The 25,990-nt window shown below is 37.2% G+C and overlaps 4 protein-coding genes and 1 pseudogene across 4 annotated transcripts in view; 1 reads left to right on the top strand and 4 right to left on the bottom strand.

Annotated features, from left to right (window-relative positions):
• The window catches only part of LOC116022750 (mannose-P-dolichol utilization defect 1 protein homolog 2-like), a 4,383-nt gene extending 1,765 nt beyond the window's left edge, over positions 1-2,618 (bottom strand). Inside the window, exons 1-7 of the mRNA XM_031263609.1 lie at positions 2,355-2,618; positions 1,192-1,345; positions 704-776; positions 531-597; positions 291-350; positions 149-209; positions 17-58 (exon numbers count right to left, since the gene is read on the bottom strand). Coding sequence (XP_031119469.1) covers positions 17-58; positions 149-209; positions 291-350; positions 531-597; positions 704-776; positions 1,192-1,345; positions 2,355-2,507 — 610 coding nt within the window. The 5' untranslated portion in view covers positions 2,508-2,618. The remainder of the gene's footprint in view (positions 1-16; positions 59-148; positions 210-290; positions 351-530; positions 598-703; positions 777-1,191; positions 1,346-2,354) is intronic.
• A 1,244-nt stretch (positions 2,619-3,862) lies between these two features.
• Positions 3,863-6,571, top strand: LOC116021541 (protein RER1A-like). The gene is made up of 3 exons (XM_031261970.1): positions 3,863-4,389; positions 5,875-6,055; positions 6,164-6,571. The coding sequence occupies exons 1-3, from the start codon at positions 4,034-4,036 to the stop codon at positions 6,224-6,226; spliced, it is 600 nt and encodes a 199-aa protein (XP_031117830.1). The 5' UTR covers positions 3,863-4,033; the 3' UTR covers positions 6,227-6,571.
• A 304-nt stretch (positions 6,572-6,875) lies between these two features.
• Positions 6,876-9,846, bottom strand: LOC116022815 (low-temperature-induced cysteine proteinase-like). The gene is made up of 5 exons (XM_031263696.1): positions 9,320-9,846; positions 8,221-8,456; positions 7,973-8,116; positions 7,380-7,847; positions 6,876-7,285 (listed from the first exon to the last, which is right to left on the bottom strand). Exons 1-5 carry the CDS (start codon positions 9,786-9,788, stop codon positions 7,187-7,189), a joined length of 1,416 nt encoding a protein of 471 aa, XP_031119556.1. The 5' UTR covers positions 9,789-9,846; the 3' UTR covers positions 6,876-7,186.
• Positions 9,847-10,368: 522 nt separating this feature from the next.
• LOC116021602 (low-temperature-induced cysteine proteinase-like) lies at positions 10,369-13,317 on the bottom strand. The gene is made up of 5 exons (XM_031262040.1): positions 12,809-13,317; positions 12,010-12,245; positions 11,769-11,912; positions 10,863-11,327; positions 10,369-10,745 (listed from the first exon to the last, which is right to left on the bottom strand). Exons 1-5 carry the CDS (start codon positions 13,275-13,277, stop codon positions 10,647-10,649), a joined length of 1,413 nt encoding a protein of 470 aa, XP_031117900.1. The 5' UTR covers positions 13,278-13,317; the 3' UTR covers positions 10,369-10,646.
• A 10,319-nt stretch (positions 13,318-23,636) lies between these two features.
• LOC116021603 lies at positions 23,637-25,963 on the bottom strand (annotated as a pseudogene).
• Between the last annotated feature and the right edge of the window lie 27 nt (positions 25,964-25,990).

Raw genomic sequence — 25,990 nt, 5'->3', positions numbered from 1 at the left:
GGGGGGGGAAGGATACCGCTTGTTGGAGCCTTTTCTTGGATGCTTGTAAATACTCTAACTGTCAGATAAAACGGGGAAAAAGATTGAGATGTGTATTGACGTAATAGCCCACATTACAATTATGCAACCATATTTGCAATAAACTTACCCATTGAACCTCCAAAGTTCATAAAAAATGTTAAGAAGCTCAACTGTCCGGTACTCTTGTTCTGTTGAAAAAATAGCCAGTATTATGAGCTCTCATCGTACGATGTGCATTGTCTTTAAAGGATGATTACACGGCAACCTACCTTAAAGTTTGCCCATATCTGTGGAATTCTTGCAAAAAGAAAAATTGCATGCTGGGAAGCCTGGAGCATTATTTTTGCACGTGCATGAGTTTCAGATTTTCAAGAGAGGAGATTTTAAATTCATAAAAAGGATATATAGAAATTGGATAGAGTTCTGCACGCCTAAATAAATAAATAAAAACATAAAGAGGGAAAAGGGAATAGACCTATTTTTCTACACTGTTATGAGCCACAACTTACATATAGAGCCTCGAAAAGGATGGGATCAACTTTGCCTGCTAAAATAGTTGGCGCAATACCACAGTATCTGTTATTAGACCGTTACGGAAATTCAAGTATCACATTAAAGGATCAGTCTTGAAACTCAATAATCACACAACATAACAGTTCAACAGAGTTTGTAAGAAGGATACAGTAATGCTATCATCCATGTCTTTGTGCCCAAAGGTTGAGAAAAATAGTAGATGGTTGCAACTAAGATTATTGCTGCAACAAAGTAAAAGAGCAGATTGTATTAGTGCAACCAAGCTTTTTCGTACCATAACTAAGTACGGTAGAAAAGTCTGGACACCAGATAAGGGTGTCTACCACACGGGTACAAAGTGGACCGAACATGCTCTGATACCATATTATAATCTAAGATTGGGACAAAGTCCCTCAATTGGGCTATAATGCACATGGGCCAAACAACACTAAAAGACTGAATCCCATCAATTAACTAGTCTAACCCATGGCCTTATAAACCCATATATTCTGGCTTATTTTTTCAATGTGGACTCTTAACAAAGATTAAATATATAAACCCAATCTTTATGCAGGAAGCATTTGATTGATTGACCAGTGACACACCGAGAACAATTGAATTGTGGACTGAAGAAGGGTGGCATTTCAAAGAACGTACCTTGGACCAAGAGAAATGCATACTCGCCATAAGCTGAAAACGGTAGCCCTTTGTGAAGACAATATGCCAAAGCAATGGTATAACCAACTACTTCAAGTTCAAAGGCTACCACACTGAGCCCACTGACACTTCTGTGTCGCAAAATCTTTAATATCTGCAGATGGAGGATTGAACCAATGAGTCACGCACGCATCATATCAAAACAACAAATAATGAGCTCAATAGCACATTTCCAAACGAAATAATGTCTAAATAAAATACCACTTTTCTACTGAAAGAACAGAAAAATAAGAATGGACTACAACTCTACAAGTCATATGCCGATTAAATCTTTTCTTTCTCAAGGTTAGACTGCAATTAGAGCTCAAAGCACGGTTCTTTAGGAATAAAGCTTGTCATGCTAATGTTTCTTGAGCATCTAAGTATTTTGTTGGAATTGCTTTGAGAATTCACTGCCTAACTGCAATTAGAGCTCAAAGCACGGTTCTTTAGGAATAAAGCTTATCAATAAATAGTCCATATTTGCAAACTAACAATTAGGCAGTGAATTCTCAAAGCAATTCCAACAAAATACTTAGATGCTCAAGAAACATTAGCATGACAATTGGCAGCAAACACCACCCATGAACCCAAACGACTCATGTGTATCAATTACTTATAGTCTTAATAGATAGCGCCTTACTATAACATAGCAGACAGTAGCTTTGGCATTGGAACTTTTGATCTTCTATCTTTGCCAATGAAAAGTTAGCACTAAAATTTTAGCACCCATTTTTCCTATCACCATAATATGTAGATATCAAAACCTAAAACAAGAAAGGAACCACAAATCCTTACAAGTTAACTATTATGAAAACTTCTTAGTTCTTAAATCACTGAACTGGATTGCCAAACAAACTCCTTTGTACTCAATATCAATATGGAATTCCAGCAATCAGAGCTCAATAGTTAAACAACAAGCATAACCAACATTAAAGATTCATACTTCCTTTGTTTTTAAGCAAGAAAACAGTTGAACAGAGCTAATATCCACACATGGAGCACAAATTGGAACCGTTCAGTATTATCAATTGTTGTTTTAATTTTCCTAGGAGTTTGGGATCACTCGAGCATGCGTAACGGCTAAGCGGATCAAATGTTTGAGTTAATTTAGAGGAAATTACCTGCGGAAGCTTGACGGTGGTGGAGGCTGCCACGATGGCGTAGCCCAAGAGCTTCGATATTAACGGAAGCAAACAGTCCTTCTCTGGGAATTCACCTTTGCTGAGAGATCCCAGCGCGCAACTAAAGTCCATTCCAAGAAACTTCAACTCCATTTTGATTGATCGGTTTTGTTTTTTTTGAGGAAACACTCAAACTGTTTTTGGAGTCAGCAGGGTGGGATTGTGGGGAAAGAGTGAAAGACTCACCCAGATCATAGATGTAGAAATATGAAATGAATCAAAAAAAATTCTTTTTTTTTCCAATTTACGATTTCCAGAATTTCCATATTTTTTTGAAAATAAAATTAAATAGGTATATTTAACCTAAAAAATTTACACAATTTTCTTTTTCATACATATTTTAACTTGACTTACGCCTCTAAATATAGTTAGTGTATGGCAATTTTGTGTATGAATTTTTATTTTTTTTTCACTTTTTATCCTATTACTTTTGTGCCTCCGATAACTTAGGTTCAAACTTTTATTTCTGATATGAGTGGTGCTTGACTTTTATTTTTTTCACTTTTAGTCCTTCCGTCCATCTGAGTTGTCGGAATGAATACACTGCCTTTTATATTTAGATTTAAAGCGGTAAGTAAGTCTTTCTATCATCACTTAAACAATAAACCAAAGAAAAAGAAAAAGAAAAGGCATCTGATATCTTTCTTTTTCCCATATCTTCTCCCTTCCTTTATTGTAAGCATACACTACAAACCCTAACCCAAGTCAAGCAAAATATTCTTCTCAATAACGCCTGGACGAAATCAAGGAAGAAACAAGTATAATATTGACGTATTTGGCATGTCTTCACAAATAGTTGCGTCTTTTTTGAACATGACAGTATGCGTTAAGAATACTGAGTAAATGATAAAATTTTGAGTTTTTATAATTATAGAGGAGATTTTTATAATATTGAACTCTTGACATGACGAACAGATACGTTCCAATGTCCATATCAATCAAACGACATTGCTTAATAATTAAACCTACATACAAATGATCAAATCAAAGTGAATCAAAATTGACACATAAATTTTAACAATCCCTTTAGTCAAGCCAGAGTTTCCTTTATCATCATTGTCTCAACGACATATGATTCTTGACCACACATCAACCTACCGCTTCGAGTTGCAACAACCATGTCGTCATGATCATGAATAACCGCCCCAGATCCTGCACCATCAACAAAGATTGCAACATCAACGTTGCATTTTAGGACGCTCTTATGCAATGAAGACCGAGCCATGTCACTATCAGCATACGCCATTAACTAAATGCTAAAAGTTTAATATTTGATAATATTGAAACAATATTAAATTTTCAAGCAAGTTGTTCCATCATAATTAATCACTGTGTCCGATCATAAAAACCATTGGTTACACCCTAACTTATTAAACGTTTATCTTACCCTTTTTAGAATCGGACATGATGCTTGCGTCCTAATTGCAATATAAGAAGTGAGGGACAAGAATTTCACCCTTCACAGTGCGACGAGAAGAAGAAGAGAGCGTTTACTTTCTTTCATTGCGATTTGGGAAAAATCTCCAAAAAAAATACAAAAGGCGACCTCCCAAAAAAACTCGAAAAAAAAAATTAAATAATAAAAGGAAAAAGGAAGCTAAATTGCGATAACGGCGAAAATGAATGTCGGTGGCGGAACAGCCGGCGACGATGGGGCGTCCGCCGTGTCGCAGTGGAGCTTTACCATATGGAGGCAGTACCAATACATGCTGGACAAGTCGACGCCGCTGGTGCTCCGCCGCTGGATCTTCTTATCGATCGTCGCGCTCATCTACGCCGTCCGGGTGTACCTAGTCGAAGGATTCTACATCGTGACCTACGCTCTCGGCATCTACGTCATCCAGCTCCTTATTGCTTTCCTTTCCCCGCAGGTTGATCCCGAGATCCAGGAGCTCACCGATGGCCCCACCCTCCCTACTCGGGGGTCTGACGAGTTCCGCCCTTTCGTTCGCCGCCTCCCTGAATTCAAGTTCTGGTTCGTGTTTTCATCCGTATACTCTCTCTGATTTAACATCCGTATACGTGTGTCTATCTGAATACTTGTACAATTTGGGAATCAATAGTGCGATTTCAATTTATTTATTGTGATGGAGGTGTATGGTGTATATAACGTGATCTCGATTGTAGAATTCAATTTTCTAGACTCTTAGATGATGAAATCAGAATTTGGTGGAAAGCTAAGAAATTTGATTAACACTGTCAAAGCTCTGGAAATGGATTTGTATGTGCTGCAGATATTGTTCGAGGTTGCGAACTTGCGATGATGAGATATCTGTAGGTGCTATTTTTGAAACCATCCTCAGGAATTAAGAATAAAACTCGTAGCTGGATTTATATATTTTCTGGAATCATTGATGAGATAGGATATGAATTTATGATGGCCAAGGTTTTAGTAAACAGTCAATGACAAGATTGGATATAAGGAGTGCTCACCTTGAACTCTGGTAGGAATTAGAAATGACCAATTGGATATATACCTTTTCATTATCCTAATGTTGTGGTGAAACTTCCAAAGTGTCTGTAACCTTTTAGATCTGGTGCACCGAGTGTTGTAGGCTTAATGGCTTATAATGTTGATTGCTTTTAAAACCTTAATGGCTTAATCTCTATCCAGCTCAATTGATGTTGTCCTTCACCGTAACTAAGAATAATTCTCTAAGGACATTGAATTTATCTTAACATAACTGAGCGAACTTTTTTAGGATATTTGACTCTTTTGGGATGTATACAGTTAATATACATATATTTGCTTCATCCATTAAAGTCAGAATCAGTTTTCATGTAATGTATATTTGCTTCATGGACTTGGTGGTCTCCTAAGATGTCTAGACCACCCACGAGGATCACGAGGATCCAAGAATTAAACAAACAGCTGAGGTCAATTTTCTACAGAGTGATTTTGGATTATGTATTCAACTACCAAGGTAGAGCAACAGCTGTTGGCAAAGTGAATAAGAAAATAAAGTTCAAATTTTAACAAAGAGATACGAGTAGGGCAGCCTATGTTTCATCTCTTTGTTAAGCCCTATTACTGTTATAAATGCCTTTTTTATTCTTTTGCTCTGAAGATATTAGTTGTGATATACTCTGCATTTAAGGTTTCTTTGTGAAGGACAACGCTAGAACATTTCATTTTGGTTTACTATTGGCCCTTTTTACCCATAACCTGTAATAAGAGATGTTCATGTATTCATTGAAAATAGAGGAGGTATCAGTACTTTTGGAACTATTGAACTCTAGAGGTGACTGGAGTTATCCCAGTATTCATTATCTTTACATTTGTCATACAACACCAAATTTATATTTTTTATGCATTGGTATATACTCAATTTTAGTTTAAGTGATTCACTAACACATTGTTGACAATTTTCATTCTTCTATCTAAAAAAGAAGGTTAGTCTCAACTCTCAACTCTCAAACCTGGGGATTTGATGAATTTGTTTTTTCTTACTAATGACAGGCATTCACTTACAAAGGCATTCTTCTTTGCTTTTTCCCTGACGTTCTTCAGTGCCTTTGATGTGCCTGTTTTTTGGCCAATTCTATTGTTCTATTGGTTGGTACTGTTCATTTCAACAATGAAGAGGCAGATAATGCACATGATGAAATATAAGTATGTCCCCTTCACATTTGGCAAGCAGGTATAACTCATTAAATTTATGTATATCTATTTTCTTGGTGAGATTGATATGCATTATTAATACATAACAGAATGATTGACTGAAGTATTTTTTTCCCACGATATCCAGCGTTACACAGGGAAGAAAGCAGCAGCTTCCTCTGATGACACGACCACTCCCACCAGAGATTGATGATGCTTCTGGTTCTGGTAGATTAAACCATATCATGGTAGACCATGAGGTTCTTAAAAAAGCAGGCTTGGTTAGAATGTTGAATTATTTTTCCTGGGAAAAGCTCTCTCCAAAAGTATTGAATTTCTGATTGAAAACATTAGGGCTTCACCTTCCTAGCTCCATAGAGTATCATCTCCTTTTCATTGTTGATGGATTAGGTAGTTTCTTGTTGTCTCACCTAACTCTTGTCTTTTGTAATCGCCAATCGCTTTCACCACTCTTTGTTGTATACTTGTATACATCAAACATAATATTTTATCCTGGGATTTGTTCTTTATACTCTAATCCAAATGTTTTGCATCATTTATTTGGAGCATTTGATTATTTTTTAACCTTTGAGTTGGTGCATGTGTTCATGAATGTAAATGGACATATTTGAGTGAGATTGTGTGCAACCCCAACCCCAGTTGGCTCACCAGTAGTCCTTAATAACTCCTCACCTAACTATTTGGTTGAGCCTGATTTAGGTCAATCCCATATCATTACTAATGTTTACAATGCAATAAATGTTAGTGTGGGTTCAAGATTTTTTTTTTTTTGAGTACTATTGACTCTGTTACAATGCAGTATCTATTGTATTCATTGCACAACATAACATAACAAAAGATACAGATAGCCTTATCTCGTGGAATTACGAAAATGGTGCATAACAAAAGATACATATAGCCTTATCTCGTGGAATTACGAAACTGGTGGATAATGGGAATAGTCTTGCTATTATTAGTGAAGAACAAAGTACAACCAACACATGGAATAGCAAAGTAGATGCATTTGGGCCAATTCAGTGACAGTAAGAATACACAAATCAGGGTCTTAAATACAACAATCCATGAATGATCGATCTGTTCAGGATAGAATTGGGAGAGATCATCTTTGACTTTCACACTTTCCTCCCACACCTCTCAACTCGAGAGAACATTAAGAACCCATGCTCTTCTTTCCCGAGTTTCTGAAAGCCCACATTGGTTTAGCAGGAATGCGAGTCATAGCCTTCACTCCAAGCGGGTTGTTCTTGCTCTGCATCAATCAAAACACACGGTAAGTAACCAAAAAACATAATCAAGAATGCATTACCACACACTAGAACACTTCTAGATTGAGATGAGTTTACCATTGTGCAGGTGCCTGATCTAACATGGCAAACCGGGTAGTCATGAGGGCAGCAACTGTAGTGATCCTCGCAGCACACAGCGCTATCCAGAGGGCAGCACCCCCACGCAAAGCAGTAGTTTCCAAACGGAAACACACAGCAGCAGGTGGTACTTGCAGGGCATGCATTGAACTTATCACAAACACTCGGAGCAGATGGAGATGGAGGAGCTGGAGTGGGGCTTGGAGGGCTTGGAGGACTTGGAGGAGGATTATCCCCCGTCTTGGTCGGGTAAGAAGCCTCCATAGCTATACCACATAACCCGCTTTTAGCTTTCACATTACGCTGCATCCTCACATACCCCTTCTCTCCCCACCTGTCACCCCACGAGTTCTTAACAATCCAATAGTCCACACCATTCTCACTACCATACCCAACAGCAGCCACACCGTGGTCCAAATCAGTCCCACATGATCCCGTGAATATACCCTATACGGAAAAATAAAACATGACAAGTTATACTTGAAGGATTGAGCTAAAGTTTTAACAGATAGTCAGACTACACATTTATATATAATGGAAATGGAAAATTTCTGTTATCTACAGAGTAATACCGATTCATAGAGCTGGAAGTCATTGCCACCAGCTTCAATGGCAACACTGACGGGCTGGCTTGCTACTGCCTTCTGTAGCGCCTTCTCATTATTAACCGGAACATCCTCGTACCCATCAATTGAAACAACCTTGGCATTGTTTTTCTGCAGGTAAAAGATTTCAAAAACGTATCTTGGTACTCAAATACTCATCAGAAAACATCCTTAAAGCTGTGTTTGTTCTTAAGAATGAAGAGTGCAATGCTAACCAGGTAGGAGTTGCATTTGTCATCCTTGCCAGTGTAAGGGTAGTCTTCCTCAGAGTCAATGCCTCCGTTCTTGATGATGAAGTCGAATGCATAGTCCATTAAGCCACCATTGCAGCCCTGGTTAATCTTTGTGTCGCAGTCCACCAGCTCCTGCTCTGATAATGAGATCAGATTCCCTGTCGCGATCTGGTTCACTCCTTCCACCCCTACAATCGTTGAGAACGCCCAGCAACTCCCTGTTTCATATATTCCAATTTCATTCAAAATCCCGAGCCAAACTGGGTAATCACAAGATTTTAACTTCGACTCTCAATAAGAAAGGTTTGTTAGTCTTCTTGATTTGAATCAATAACTATACACAACTTAGGCTGAAATTAAAGTGGCTTACCCAATATATACTTTTGAGTTTGTAGATCATGGTCCAAAATGACATTGAGATTATGTTTCTAATTTTGTGACAATCGTTATATCGTGAATCAAGGTCTACAATGCACCGTGGATCATGATCCAATACACAAAATTTGACTTCACAGTGCACTAAAGACCTGGTCCACGATATAAATTGCCGTTTTGTGATTGCAAATAACTTATTATGTGCATTATGTGGCTAAATTATTTGTGGACTCGGGTCTAAAATACATAATTTACCTACTAAATATTCACAATTTATATACTGAATGTTCATAATTTACATACTGAATGTTCACTCCGTATGTAAATTATGAACATTACAACATTCAGTATGTAAATTATAAACATTCCGTAGTTAATTGAGACGTGGATCCGAGTCTATGGTATAACTATTGAATTATGTACCTTGTTGGTATCTTTGTGGGCCCAAAAAGTATTCGTAGGCCAGGTCACGGGGATTCCACGGCCCATTTTGGGTTAGGTGGGCCCATCAATTCCACCAATCGCCTTTAGTTGTATAAGGCGGGATGGTTGGAATTTGGTACGGAGTCATTAAACTGTGATTAGCAACTAAATAAAACATAATACTGAGTGGAATTTACTAGGTGCCCCTGATCAAATCCGAAACCGGGAATATCAAGAGGGGCAAAATAGGCATAACAGGAAAAACGAGATTAGCGTGACTTACCACAGCTGCCTTGATCTTTGACTTCAGTCACAGCGCCTTTCTCTCTCCAGTCAATGGAATCCGGCAAGCTGTCGCCGGCGACCGGAGCATACCGGTCGCTCTCCCTCTTCGCCCTACTCCGGCCAGCGTCCCGCTTGGCGCCGAGGAAACCAGTGCGGTACTCCTCGTTGGTGATATCAGCGAATCGGTTCAATCCGAGCTTGTACGACCGGTTTCCGAGGCTGTTCTTCTCGTCGATGTACTTAAGGTTGTCCTTGAAGATCTTAAACCTCTTGTCCTTCTCGTCCACGGCGTTGTACGACTTGCCGTGTTTCACCAGCCACGACTCGAACATCTCCTTCACCTCGTCCTCGCTCCGGACAATGCCTTTCACCGGATGCTGCTGATCGTAGGTTATGATCGACATATCCTCCGCCGCAGAAGAAGCGACGGCGATCAGAAAGGTGAGGAGAATCAAAAGTCTTGCCATGAAAATTGTGTTAGGTGTAGTTGAAGGGAAAAAGGAATGGGGGGTTGGAAAAAAAGTGCAGGGGAGAGTGTATTTTTATAGGAGAAATGAGGATATTATGGTAAATGTAACTTTTAATACTGTTGGACTAAAAAAAAAAAAAAAAAAAAAAAAAAAAAAAAAAAACTCATTTTCTTTCTTCCTTTCTAAATTTGATTCATGTGACCAACTAAACTGTTTATGTTGATAAAATATTCATTTTTTGCATTATACTATTACAAACTAGTACTGAATAGGTGACAGATTGCAAGCAAGGATATTATATCAGTTATATTAATGCAATATGAGAGTCATATCTAATATAATAGACTCTTTATAAGTACTAATACTCCCATCTAATGAGCCTATAAATCAAATTTGGGTGAGTTAAGCACCTTGTGCTTAAATGACATGTAGTAACTTTCTCATATGGGAGATTATGAGATCGAATTTCAGTGGAGGCAGTAATACTAATAAAAAAAAAAAAAAAAAACATGCAAGATCAGGGGTGATTGAACTATATTTTGATCCCATAGTAATGGGAAGCTACGAAAATGGAGGATAATGGAAAGAGTCTTGCTATTATTACTGAACAACAAAGTACAAACAACATCTGGAATAGCAGAGTAGATGTGCATAAAAGTTGCATTTTTAGCCAATCCAATGACAGCAAGATAGAAAGCACTATACATAAATCAGGGTCTTAAATCTTAATACAACAATCCCATGAATGATCTGATCTGATCTGTTCAGGATGGAATGGGGGAGAGATCATCTTCTCAACTTGCACACTTTCCTTCCCATTTCATCATCCCATACCTCTCTCAACTCGAGAGACCATCAAGAACTGGTGCCCTTCTTTCCCGCGTTCTTGAAAGCCCACATAGGTTGAGCAGGAATGCGTGTCATTGCCTTCACTCCAAGCGGGTTGTTCTTTTTCTGAATCAATCAAAACGCGATCGAGTAAGTAACCAAACCCCACACAATCAAGAATGTGCTAGACTGCTAGCAATTTAGTACACACCACTATGCTTTCAAATTGAGATAAGTGCTTACCTTAGTGCAAGTGCCTGATCTAACATGGCAAACCGGGTAGTCATGAGGGCAGCAGCTGTAGTGATCCTCGCAGCACACAGCGCTATCCAGAGGGCAGCATCCCCACGCAAAGCAGTAGTTTCCAAATGGAAACACGCAGCAGCAGGTGGTACTTGCAGGGCATGCATTGAACTGATCACAAACACTCGGAGATGGGGATGGAGGAGTTGGAGTGGGGCTTGGAGGGCTAGGAGGGCTTGGAGGAGGATTGTCCCCTGTCTTTGTAGGGTAAGAAGCCTCCATAGCTATACCACACAACCCGGTTTTAGCCTTCACATTACGCTGCATCCTCACATAACCCTTCTCTCCCCAGTAGTCACCCCACGAGTTCTTAATAATCCAATAGTCCACACCATTCTCACTACCATACCCAACAGCAGCCACACCATGGTCCAAATCAGTCCCACATGATCCAGTGAATATACCCTATGAAGAACAATACAACATAACAAATTATACTTTAAGAATTGTGTTCAGCCTCAACTATAGCATGGAGATTCCTAAACTCACAGTCAGACCAAACATTTGTATTACAGTTTGGATCAAATAAACCAATCTAAGTTGCCCATAACTGACTGTCTCAAACCAAGAATACCAATAAGCCGCTCAGGCTAGAAGTCAAACTTGTAACCTTCTAGTTATCAAGCTAACAGCCCTACAAACTTGGCTAGGTTGCCCCTACATTTGTATTATGGTTTGGATCGCATAAACCAATTTAAGTTGCTCATAGTTGACTGTCTCAAACTAAGATTGGCAATAAGCCGCTCAAACTTGTAACCTTCTAATTACCAAGCTAACAATTGAAAAAGTACATATATGATGGAAATGGAAATTTGTGTATCTATAGCATATATAACAGAATAATACCGATGTATAGAGCTGGAAGTCATAGCCACCGGCTTCAATGGCGACACTGACGGGCTGACTTGCTACTGCCTTCTGCAGCGCCTTCTCATTATTTATAGGAACATCCTCGTACCCATCAATTGAAGCCACCTTGGCATTGTTTTGCTGCACACCAAAGATTCCAAAATCGCATCTTAGCTTAAATTAAGGATGTGTTTGTTATTATTAACATAAATAACAGAAAAAAGATTGGAATGCTAACCCTGTAGGAGTCGCATTTGCCATCCTTGCCGGTGTAAGGGTAGTCCTCCTCAGAGTCGATGCCGCCGTTCTTTATTATGAACTGAAATGCGTAGTCCATATCGCCGCCATTGCAGCCCTGGTTTATTTTCCGGTCGCAGTCCACCAGCTCCTGCTCCGATAATGAGATCAGATTTCCCGTCGCAAGCTGGTTCACACCTTCAACGGCTGCGATTGTTGAGAACGCCCAGCAACTCCCTGTTTCATTCCCATTTTATTATTTATTTTTGGAAAATAAGGTACAATTTACAATGCATAAAGTATACCTTTATATCGCATTAATCTATCTAAGACAAATTTTTGTTTGGATCATGGTATATTTTTAATAATATAAAATAATATAGTCATGTACACAAATAATGTATTTTTTATTTTTGATCAATAAAGATATATAAATTATGATCTATATAAAATAATAATAATAATAATTGCTAAGATAAAGTGACCGGTTGGCTTAAATCTAAATCGCATTGAACTTGTAACTTAATTACCAAATAAATAAGTTGACTAATTTTAGAGAATCAGCTTGGGCCCAAAAAGGTGGCACATGGGCCAAGCCAAGGCCCATTTTGGGTTAGGTGGGCCATAATGGGATGTTAGGCGGAATGAATGGAATTTGGTACACAGTAATTAAACAGTTATTGACAAGTAAAAAGGACATCATAGTGAGGTGAATTTACTAGACTACCACTGGTGAAATCCCAAGCCAGATATCACGAGGGGTAAAATAGGCATAAAGGGAAGACGAAAGAGTAACTCACCACAGCTGCCTTGATCTTTGACTCCAGTAACAGCGCCTTTCTCTCTCCAGTCAATGGAGTCCGGCAAGCTATCGCCGGCCGCCGGAGCATACCGGTCGCTCTTGCTCGTCACCATATTCCGGCGAGTTTTGGAGCCGAGGTATCCGGTCCGGTACTCCTCGTTGGTGATATCCGCGAACCGGTTCAAACCGAGCTTGTACGACCGGTTCTCGAGGCTGTTCTTCTCGTCGATGTACTTAAGGTTGTCCTTGAAGATCTTAAACCTCTTATCCTTCTCGTCGACGGCGTTGTACGATTTGCCGTGTTTCACCAGCCACGACTCGAACATCTCCTTCACCTCGTCCTCGCTCCGGACCAGGCCCTTCGCCGGATGCTGCTCGTCGTAGGTTATGATAGACATGTCCTCCGCCGCCGCCGCGGCGGAAACGACGGCGAACAGAAACGTGAAGAGAATCAAAAGTCTAGCCATGGTTTGAAGAAGAAGAAGGTGTTAGGTGTAGTTTGAAGAAGCGCAGAGGGAGAGTCTGTTTTAAAGGTAGATATGGGGATATTATTGTCAATGTCACTGTACTGCCATTGGACAAAAACAAAATCTCCATTTCAATTTTCTATATGACGTGTTACTTATATGAGTCGATTAATTATTAATTTATGTAATTTATCTCTTTATATTTCTGTATGAATTAGTTTCATAAGTCTCTTCTTTGTGATTTTTTATTAACTCAAATCATAAGCTAGCATCACCTATACTTTTGTACGGAGTAAGATATTTTGGCAAGCATGCCCATAAATATAATCAGATCCCCATAATCAATTATTTAAGAGAATTGAGTTATATGCGATTTGAATTGAATTTGAACTAATCGCATAATAATATAAATATCAAATACTATAATTCAAAATAATTTAACATTAATATGACGTTTGGTTGGAATGAAAGAATTATAATTCAGTTGAAAAATAATAAGGTGAGAATAAAGTAAAAATTCAAATTACATTGTTTGATAGGAGAAAATATAATTATTCGGAATGGAAAGATAATAAGTTATATAAAGACTAAAATGTCATTGTGTAATAATAATACTAATAATAATCCAGGACAAACAAAGTATTTTTCTTCTCTTCTTTTACCCCCCTTTCATTTTCCCATTAAATTGCAATTCATATGGGGATGGTGAATTGCAATTCTATCTAACCAAACACTGTAATTCGGGTGGCTAAAGAATTGTGTTGTAATTGAATTTCACATATTCTGAATTTTTATTATAATTTCACAAAGAGTAATACTTCACATAAATCAAGGATAAACAAAGTCTTTTTCGTCTCCTTTTTTTTTCATTTCATTTCCCCATTAAATTGCAATTCCCTCTAACTAAACACTGTAATTCGGGTGACTAATGAATTGTGTTGTAATTGAATTTCACATATTTTGAATTACTATTATAATTTCACAAAGAGTAATACTTATTGTTTTCTGAATTTCTATTATAATTTTTAATCTCGAATTAAGTGATGTGTTATGATTCAACAACCTGAAAAAAAAAAAAGTGACATACGACTTTTATTATCCTCCTTTCCTTCTATCTATATATAAATGCACTACATGAAACTTTACTCCATGAGAATATGTATATCATTTTCCTCTTTAAAAATGACATTTCTTAAGGTGATAGTAAAATTTTTATATTTATTGACAATTAAAAATTAGTTAATTCTATCATAATTTTTTTTAGGGATAAGGGTCAAATAGACCCTCAAACTATAATCAATTGTGCAATTAGGCCCTCGAACAATAAAAAACTTCAATTATGCCCCCGAACTTGTTATTTTGGGGCAAATAGACCCTTTAACCTATTTGTGACCTATAATTGCAGGTCACCAAAAATTCCGGCCAACTCCGGCAATCGTCCGGCGAAGTTCCGGCAAACAACACAAAACCATCCACCACCGGCGACCTCACGGTCGCCGGTGGCATCCGGCAGCGGAGATGGCCACCAACTGGTCGCCATCTCCGTCACTGGGGATCCGGTAGACTGGAGATGGCGACCAACTGGTCGCCATCTCTGTCACTGCGGATGGTGACCAGTTGGTCGCCATCTCCAGTAGACGGAGATGGTGACCAACTTGGTCACCATCTCCGCTGCCGGACGCCACCGGCGACCGTGAGGTCGCCGGTGGTGGATGGTTTTGTGTTGTTTGTCGGAACTTCGCCGGACGATCGCCGGAGTTGGCCGGAATTTTTGGTGACCTGCAATTATAGGTCACAAATAGGTTAAAGGGTCTATTTGTCCCAAAATAACAAGTTCGAGGGCCTAATTGAAGCTTTTTATTGTTCGAGGGCCTAATTGCACAATTGATTATAGTTTGAGGGTCTATTTGACCCTTATCCCTTTTTTTTATATGTATATAACGAGGAGATTGCAAAGTATTGCTCTTAGTTTTTATGTTTTTCTATTGCTTAGATTGGTTTTAGGAAAATGATTTTTACAATAAAAGTGAAGTGAGAAATATGTAGAATGTAAAAATGGAGAAAATGAAAAGGGAAGAAAAGTGATAAGAAGGAAGGGGCCAAAAAATGGAAACCAAAAAAGTAGTTGCGGCAAGCATGCGAACCATACGAGATTGGTAAGAGAAATTATTGATGAAAATAAAATGTGCGACCGAGGGGCAGTACTACCTCATAAAGTGACCGACCAACCAGGAAAATGGATATCCGATACAAGGAAAAAAATAATTCCTTTTTCCTTAATAAAAAAAAAAAAAGAAATTAAAGCAGTTTACCGGTGAAAAAAAAATCCCAAGATTTCCATGTGCCTGACATTAAGGAAAAGCAAAAATGATTTAAAAAAAAAAAAGATTAAATTAATGCAGTTTACCGATGAAAGAAGTACCAGTGGTTTTTAATTATTTAACTGATTTACATCAAAGGCAGCAAAAGTTCAATATGATTCACATCAAATGACCGAACATGATAAATACAATTTTAAGATACGTAAAACTTTGCCAAAAGTCTTGTGATCAAGCGGTATAGTTGTGATCCTTTTAAGTGAGAAGTTACAGGTTCAATCTTACGTGGAAGTGTGCTGTTAGCTTGTTGTCCTTCAGAATTTTGAGAAAATATATATGAACAGAATTCCAAAAGAGTTCAATTTATTTGATCTTTTTACTTAAATTTTTTATTCCGTTCTTACTATATAATATTACTATATATATAAGTAATATTATATGATATTCAGACCGGACACGATATATATAGTGATTGGCGCAAATTATGTAAGTACCTACAAACCCACTGCCTTGTTGGACCATCTCAATTCCCAAAAGTGAAAAGTCCGTTTGGCTGGTGCGATACGACTGCATATAACATATATTAACATAATTATAGAATAACATATTTAGAATTATATTTATATGTTCCCACTCAAACCTACAAATTTGGCTCAACTATAAGTGATGACACTGGATAATTATTATTAATGGAAAAAAATACTAATAGTGATATAGACTAATATGCTTTGCTCTTAAAAGATTGAATCCCCACTCCGAAAGACCCCACGCTATAGACTATAATATACTTTATAAGGTAAATAATTGATATTACATTTTTAATATACTAAAAGTATATTTTTAATATATACTTCAAGTTCATATTTTGAAAGTAAATTATTTGATATAATGAGCATTTAGTTTACAAATAATGTACAATCAGTATATTAAAAATGAACATTTATTTATGACTCGTATTGCAATGTGAACCATGGTCTAAGATATAATTTGTCGTGATAGTATAGGTTGATTATGTCGATATTCTAACCATGTGTGTCTACATCAAGTGAGAACTAGTAGTCACGAGAACGTGTAGATTAATCTTATTCATTTTATTTAAAATGTTTAAAATTTAAATTTTATAGAAATTGGTGACATTTTTGTAATTATTATTTCAAAACGTTTTATAGTGCATATACAGATAACATATAATGCACTTATTAGAATTTATAATATTGCATTCAAATATATGCATTATTAGTTATTTGTGAATGTATTATTAAGTGTTTCTTAGTGTATCATATGAAACTGTAATGAAAAAATACATAAAAGGTCAACAACACCTCAACTAAAACTCAATCTCATGAATTTCCATGTCAAAGAGTCGTTACATGTCATATAAGCAAAAGGTGTTTGGCTATTATTATTATTATTTAAATAAAACCCGGTTTCAGAAAAAAGAAAAAAAAAAAAGTATCGGAAAACCTCAACTACCAATCTACCGCAGCCCTGTGCTGCACTGCTGCATCTGTTTCCTTGTGGTAGGTGTAACTCTATAAGTTTGTCGGTTTACAATTTACCATTTAATATTGTAAATTTCCGTTATATGTGGATAACTTTATTCAAATTCGCTCTTATTGTTAACCCGATAATCACAAGATTTTAAATTCCACTCTTTATAGATTTGTGTCGATTATTTATGACTAATTTAGACTGATTTATCTCATTATAATTCATTGTAAAATAAAATCACAATGCAAATTTACTCAGTGCACATACTTAAATATTGATTACATATTTTCTCTAGATCCAAATTTGACCCAAAAATAAAAAAATAAATGAATAAATAAATATCTCCTTCTCTATTGGATTAGGATTATATTATTGTCATCATCAGATCAGATCATCCTGATGGGAGTGCATGACTCCACGTTCAAGCACCGATAGCCAAGGATCTTCCAATATCACTTATTTAATGCTGGCCATAGAGGGTGAGAATCACGTGAAAGTTTCAAACTATTTTTTTTTTCTTTGAGAAAAAAATATATTTATGTAAGTAGTATTTAAAAAACTTGTTTAAAAAGTGCCTGAAATTCATTCGTGTATTTATATTATATTCTTCAAATTAAAAAAAAAAAAATCACATTGAGTAGTTTTCCCAATTCGAGAATAAATTTTGGAAACATGAGAAAATGGTTTTCAGTTTGTAAATAGAAAACAAAATCCACAGACACAATATATATTTTCAAAAATTTTTGCTTTACAATTTTCTAAAAAAAGGTTTCATTTAATGAAAACCATAATTTTTGGATAAGATATCGAATTCAAATGTTATAAGCAAAAGCAAAATATCTAGCATTTTGTGAGACATCATATCATCGCAAGAAGATTTTGTTTGTATTGGGTCAGTCCCAGTCTAAAATATTTAACATTTAACTTGGTAATTACAAAGTTTTTAGAATCTAATTTATATTTCACGTGAGTTTATTATTGATTTTCGATTTTAATTAGTGTGTTATCTATTGACAACTTTGGTTGGCTTCCACCTAGAGATAGTTTATATCACTATGGTGATCTTTTGTCAGTCCATTTGATTTGAGTCGTTCAACTATGAACAATTTAGATTAGTCCATTTGATTTGAGTCGGTCAACTATGAACAATTTAAATTAATTTATTTTATTATGATTTTTTGCTGACTATGTCACAACTTCATTTAGATTTGATTTACCTCCTTATAGTCTATTATGGACAACTCTGAGTTGTTTTACATCCTTATAATTATTTACTGGTTAACTTTCTCGGCTGCTCAACTTCGGCTTCCACCACCGGCCTCCGGCCGGAGCTCTAATGGAGCTTTGAGCCGGCGGTTTTGGTCACCTTCCATATTTGCTCTTGCTCTTCTTCCGCCCCGACCACCGTCGCAGTTCCGTCCGCCTCCGACCATCGCCACTGATCTTCTTCTTCCGTTTTTTCTCCCTTTGAATAAAATAATAGTAGGTAGGTATTGGGGTTTGTGTTGGTGTCTTGAACTCCCAACCCTACTTTGACTTTACCTACATTTTTTTTCTCTATTATTGTGTTTTCTTCTCGTTAGTTTCACGAGCATTTTTCCTCTCGTTACTTTCACGAGTTTTTCATTTTCATTAGCATAAACCGTTTAGTTTGGTTTCGACAAGTGTTGTTCTCATCCTGGGCGAGCAAAAAAGAATGATGACGAAGACCCAGATCTTTGAAGAAGCTTTAAGCTCCCTGAAGGAACATAGCTTCATAGTTATGAAACAGTTTGCGATTCAAGTTTTCTATAGCATAGTTAGAAAAGTTGTTTCTATGTCTGACTGTAAGGAATTGTTTACCATTTCATTGATCATTGATGTAAACGTTTTATGTTATGAATTAATGGAATAGCTACGTTTATCTTAAAAAAAAAAAGATGAGATTTCACGCAAAGTTTTTTTTTTTTTTTTTTTTTAATAATTTTGATAGTGATTCTATAATTAGTGACTACGATTGCAAATAAATGATATAGTTTCATTTTTAATCCCAACTTAGATCACAATCGTAAAATGCATTTAAGGCACAAGATTTTTTTTAATTTTTGTTTTATTGAAATAAGCAATCCTTATCCTCTACGGAAAGTATATTAATTAAAAATGTTCCTTAAGATAGACAAAAAGGCAACTAGCCATGTTCATACGATGTTGCTTCTCATTATATCTTTTCATCCAGTCGGGTGTTTATAAAGGTCAACACTCAATACGATAGGATTTTGCCAAATTCAGCTAGTTAAGCAATAATATTCATTGAATTTCTGTCCATAAAGACTTCATTCCAATTTTCTATGGTTGATGAACACCGTGAATGGTAAGTACTTGTCATTTACACGTCGGTTCCTTGCACCTAATTTCTTTTTTATTAATTAATGTAACTCGAAGTACTACACTGTGTTACAACGTACATTCGTAAGGAAATTAATTATTATTAAGATTGATTAGTAATTCCCATGATAATTATATATTGACTTTATTGATTTGTATTAATTAATCATGGTTATTAATCTAGACTGATTTACTTATTTATGATTTTTTTTTAAGGTTAGAGACAAAAAACGAGTTTCACCTAAAATGCACGGTCAAGTACCAACGGCATACATGTTTTCTCGTAAATCAAATTAGTGAAAACACAAGCATCCTCATAACTGACAATCACATTAGAAAGACCCTCTATAGTGAGTTTGGCCGAGAGAATGTTGACAAAAAATAAATTTGTAACTATTAAATCTTTTACTTGATCTTTTATTGCGTTATTGGGGATTGTGGCGCAATCATGATATTTTATACTAATTGGTTCCTTCTAGTATTATTTGAAAAAAAAAAAAAAAACTAATTAAGCATGGCAGTACCCAAGTAAGCTAGGGGTGTGTTTGGAAACCTGGAAAATGATTTCTGGAAATCATTTTCCGGGTTTAGAGTGTTTGGCAACAACTGGAAAACCCAGTCAACGGAAAATAATTTCCGTTGACTGGGGAAAATAGACCCTTTTTGGCGGAAAATGGCGATGTTTGAGCAAGCCGTCCCTCTCTCAGTCCGGCGTTTCCGGCTCTGGTTTCCGACCGGCCGGAAACCAGAGCCATAAAAAAAAATACAAGAAAGTGCCGGAAACCAGAGCAGCAACCACTGCTCTGGTTTCAGCCGGAAACCAGAGCAGTCACCTCTTTTTCCGGCGACACCTCTTTTTCTTTTTCTTTTTTTAATTATTATTATTTATTATTTATTTATTTGTTTATAATAAATATTATTGATTTATATATATATTTATATTTTAAATAAAATAATAAAAATATACATTTCTATTCATTTTACGGAAAATGAACCAAACACACAAACACAGTTTTTCAGAATGCGACCAAACACCGGAAATCAAACTATTTTCCCGAAAATGACTCATTTTTCAGAAAACATTTTCCAGAAGTCATTTTCCTCCTTTCCAAACACACCCTAGATGTGAAAAGAATCATTTTACTTTGTCCATTCTCATCATTACTTTAATGGACCATCGTTAAATTTCGTTTAACATAATTCATACTCCTATTAATTAATGTTTTAGTTGTCAAATCAAACCAATTTATAGTCGACACGGAAGTTAGAATATCCCAACAATGTAATTTACACCCTTGACAAGAAATGGTAGCAAGTGATGTATAATGTTCCCAAAATTTCCAATCCTCCCTGAGAATTTAACATAAATCATGTGCCCACACTTTGGAAAGGGATTGAAGTTGATAGGCAGCTGAATGTATAAATGCATTGGGGGTGTGGGGGTGGGGTGGGTCCACCTACCTCCATCAGCCAATAAAATAAAGTAAGATTTTTTATTTTTTTTTGGGTAAATAGTAAGATTTTTCTAATGTTAGCATAGTGGTTGATCACCTGACCTCAAGTCAAATATCAATGAAGTTTGACTTTTCAGTTTGGAATAGGGTTTGGGTTGGGCTTCTTGTGTGTATAATAAGATGGGATATTATCTGAAATGTTATTCAGGTGACTCGAATTTACAGGGAACTGGAGGCTATAATTATTCCTGCGTAACTGAAAAAACTATGTATTAAAACAGAAAAATAAAGTAAGATTATTTATTATTTAAAAGTCCCTCGCAGCTCCTGTTCTGAAGACCAGTAAAGGGGGTAAATCATATAATGTGTGTTAATATTTTTTATGAAATTGTTAGTGGTAGTCTGAACCAGGCTATGGGTTCAGAGCAAGTGGAGAAGTGGGTTTAGACTTAAAAGCACATGCCCACAGCTCTTTCATCATCTCTGCAATTTGATCTGCAAAACCACATCCATCCTTTTGTTGCTTTGCCCATCTCATATCATGACCAAAAATATCTTCAACATTGAGTGTTTGGTAGGCCCCAATAACACATCTCGATGTATGATCTTACGAACTTGCATAGATCTCATTCACGTAATAACCCTATACACAAACAATAGTTCCACATGAACGTTACTATTCAATCACGACAAATTAATCATGCATCTCATAGTTGATCAATTAGTCACCTAATAAACTGGTTGGCCACCCTATAAACCGTTGGATTGCCCTTTTGATCATGCATTTCTTGCTCGTCCTTCAATCATTATACGTGGAACCGTGGATCGTAGTCCACCTTATAACATGGACTATATTTGTTTATTTTTAGTATATTGAATTTTTTTTTTAGGTGTATTTTTAATGTACTGAAAATTCAACTTTACTAATTATAAATGAATCTTTAGTATATTAAAAGTAAACATTTATCAATTGTCTATAGTATTATTCGCCCTTCCCTCTCTTGTCCACCAAACCATTCCTAAAGAAGTTCCGAAACCAAACTCGGCCCAATAATATTTCTGGGCCCATTTCCCCAACAATATCTCTTATTTGACAATGTTGCGTTGAACAAAGTTGTTCCCTCTCATTGTCAATTCCTTTACTTCACTCACCAAACTTGTGCAAAAAGCATACGCCTTTAATTCCCATGAAATATACAAACTTCTTCTTTATCAAATATTGATATTTTTTTTTCCCTGGAACACAACTTACTTGGTTTACCAAATCAAAACATAAGTTTTGTTTTGTTAGTGGTGGGGGCTATAGGGTCCAAAAAATGAAAGTATGAATTTGATATTTTTGTAGATACTAGTATATAAGTATTGAGGGTGCCTATAAGTCAATCGAGATACATCTTACCAATTTATTCCATCCACCGGTCTTTAGGGCTGGGGCGATGAAAATCCTTAGAGTTAAAACTTGTAAATATTGCATGCTTTATCCTAATTTGGGCTTAGTAGTCCAAATTCTTCTTTCTTATTTTGACTAATCAATACACAATACGGTGGAAGCTACCGAAAGTGGATCTGGGCCGGTAAGCCCATAGACTCAACAATGGTGTTCACTTGATCCAAATAATGGCTTTGTTAGAAGATTGGGCTGCATCAGCCCAATTCCACAACAATGACAAATGGGTATGATGTATGATATTAAAAAAAAAAAAAAGCCTCTGGTCACCTTCTCCTTCTCCTTTCCATCAGTATGCATTTATAAGAGTCTCTATTTCCTGTCAAGCACCTTGTGCTCAAATGGCATGTAGTGGTCTTCCTCAAATGAAAGGTTATGAGTTCGAGTCTCAGTGTTTCGAGATATCGAAATTGACTCTTTGTGCTTTGCATGGATGACTTGATCTCTCTTCCGGCTCTAGAAAGTAACTTGTGAGCCCACTCTGAATTCTAGAGATGATCTAGTTTATAATGAAGTCGAGAATTTGATTCTTATTTTTGCCAACAAGTGAAGGTAAAATCGAGATAAGAACCATTGTTGACCTCTCTTTTGACTCCCAAGATGTGTTCAATCTAAGTACGAAGAGTCTTCCCAACGTTTTTGCTGCATTACACTATTGTAGACTCTAGTGAGCGCACATTTAGTTTATATGTGACAGATTATAGGTAATGATATTAAATCGAGTCACAATAACTGTAACGTGAGAGTCATATTCAATGTAATGGACACTCTTGGTTTATAGGTGACAGGTTGTAAGCAAGGATAATAGATCAGTCACAATAACAGCAATGTGAAAGATGTGAAAGTCATATCCAATGTAATGGACTCTTTATAGGTACTAGTCCTCTTATCTAATGAATCGTTAAATCAAATTTGGGTGACAGATTTTAAGTAAGGACATTAGATCGAGTCTTGATAATTACAACGTGAGAACCACAGGATACAAAACCTCTCACTTAATGAGTTGTTAAATCAAATCTTGTCGAGTTAGAGTGTAGAGCGCCCCAAAATTCGTAACCATAAAAGACTAGGTCACCCTGCAAGGTCAAGGGTGACTGAACTATATTTTGATCCCAGATCTAATTTGCGCTATGTGGAGTAAAGCACAGCTCGAATATAATATCAAACATAGTAATGGAAAGCTAGCTAGCAAAATGGAGGATAATAGAAAGAGTGTTGCTATTATTACTGAACAACAAAGTACAAACAACAACTGCAATAGCAAAGTAGATGCATAAAAGTTGCATTTTAGCCATTCCAATGACAGCAAGATAGAAAGCACTATACATAAATCAGGGTCCTAAATCTTAATACAACAATCCCATAAATGATCTGATCTGATGAGTTCAGGATGGAATGGAAGAGAGATCATATGTCTCAACTCGAGAGACCATCAAGAACTAGTGCCATTCTTTCCTGCATTCTTGAAAGCCCACATTGGTTGAGCAGGAATGCGCGTCATTGCCTTCACTCCAAGCGGGTTGTTCTTTTCCTGAATCAATCAAAACCCCACACAATCAAGAATATGCTAGTAGTTTTTTTTTTTTTTTTAGTACTACTGACTCAGTTACAATGCTCATAATTACTTTCTCAACTTACTGAAGCACAAAGAGTCAATATCACAGTTTTTTGCAGTATATGTTCATAATTACTTTCTCAATCTACTGAAGCACAAAGAGTCAATATCGCATCCACTGATACTCCAACTCACCCATTTCCATATGGGAGTGCAACCAAGTGTCACTAGACCACAACGTCTTGACAATATGCTAGTAGTTTAGTACACACCACTATATGGTTTCAAATTGAGATGAGTGGTTACCTTAGTGCAACTGCCGGTTCTAGCCTGGCAAACTGGGTAGTCATCAGGGCAGCACCCCCACACAAAGCAGTACTTTCCAAATGGAAACACACAACAGCATATGGTACTTGCAGGGCATGCATTGAACTGGTCACAAACAACCGGAGCATAGGGAGATGGAGGAGCTCGAGTGGGGCTTGGAGGAGGATTTTCCCCTGTTTTTACAGGGTAAGAAGCCTCCATAGCTATACCACACAACCCACTTTTATCCGCCACATTACGCTGAATCCTCATATACCCCTTCTCTCCCCAGCTTTCACCCCACGAGTTCTTAACAATCCAATAGTCCACACCATTCTCACTACCATACCCAACAATGGTCATACTATTCTCCAAACCAGTCCCACATGGTCCACTGTATATACCCTATAAGGAACAATAAAACAGTCTCAGCTATAGCATAGAGATTCCACCAAACAAATCAATTTAGGTTGTCCATAACTGATTGTCTCAACTCAAAAATGTCAGGCTAAAAGTCAAACTTGTAACATTCTAGTTACCAAGCTAATTAGGTTGCACAACATTTGTATTACAGTTCATTACATATATATATGATGGAAAACAGAGTAATACCGATTCATATAACTGGAAGTCAAATGCATCGCCATTCAAGGCGACGGCGGTGGGGCCATTTCGTACTACTGTCCACGCCAGCGCCTCCTCATCATCTTCGAGAACATAACCGTACCCATCAATTGAAACCGCCTTGGCATTGTTTTGCTGCATATATGCCAAAGATTCCAAAATCGCATCTTTAAGTTAAGTTAAGGCTGTGTTTGTTATTATTAACAGAAAAAAAAAAAAACAAAAAAATAGTAGAATGCATGCAAACCCTGTAGAAGTCGCATTTGCTATCCTCGCCAGTGTAAGGGTAGTCCTCCTCAGTGTCGATGCCGCCGTTGTCGATGATGAACTCAAATGCCTTGTCCGTATCGCCGCCGTCCAGCCATCGTTAAACTCCAGGTCGCAGTCCACCAGCTCCTGCTCCGATAACGAGATCAGATTGCCACCGGTGGCAATGTAGTTCACACCTTCAACGGCTGCGATTGCTGAGAACGCCCAGGAACTCCCCGTTTCATCTCCATCTCAACTAAAAGCCTAAATTGATAGTTGGATTGCATATTTATGTTTATATATTATATAAAGTAACTATATGTTCCATCTCAACTAAAAGTCTAAGCTGATAATTGAATTGCATATTTATGTTTATATATTATATAAGATCAACGTAAGATACCACAGCTGCCTTGATCTTTGACTCCAGTGACAGCGCCTTTCTCTCTCCAGTCAATGGAGTCCGGCAAACTATCGCCGGCCGCCGGAGCATACCGGTGGCTCTTGCTCTTCACCATATTCCGGCGAGCGTTCCGTTTGGCGCGGAGGTATCGGGTACGGTACTCCTCGTTGGTGATATCCGCGAACCGGTTCAATCCGAGCTTGTACGACCGGTTCTCGAGGCTGTTCTTCTCGTCGATGTACTTAAGGTTGTCCTTGAAGATCTTAAACCTCTTTTCCTTCTCGTCGACGGCGTTGTACGACTTGCCGTGTTTCACTAGCCACGACTCGAACATCTCCTTAACCTCGTCCTCGCTCCGGACCAGGCCGTTCGCCGGATGCTGCTCGTCGTAGGTTATGATAGACATGTCCTCCGCCGCGACAGCGGCGGAAACGACGGCAAACAGAAACGTGGAGAGAATCAAAAGTCTAGCCATGGTTGGAAGAAGAAGATGGTGTTATGT

The sequence above is a fragment of the Ipomoea triloba genome, chromosome 6 (genome assembly GCF_003576645.1).
Source record: "Ipomoea triloba cultivar NCNSP0323 chromosome 6, ASM357664v1".
NCBI lineage: Eukaryota > Viridiplantae > Streptophyta > Magnoliopsida > Solanales > Convolvulaceae > Ipomoea > Ipomoea triloba.
This window is presented reverse-complemented; position numbering and strand designations above follow the sequence as displayed.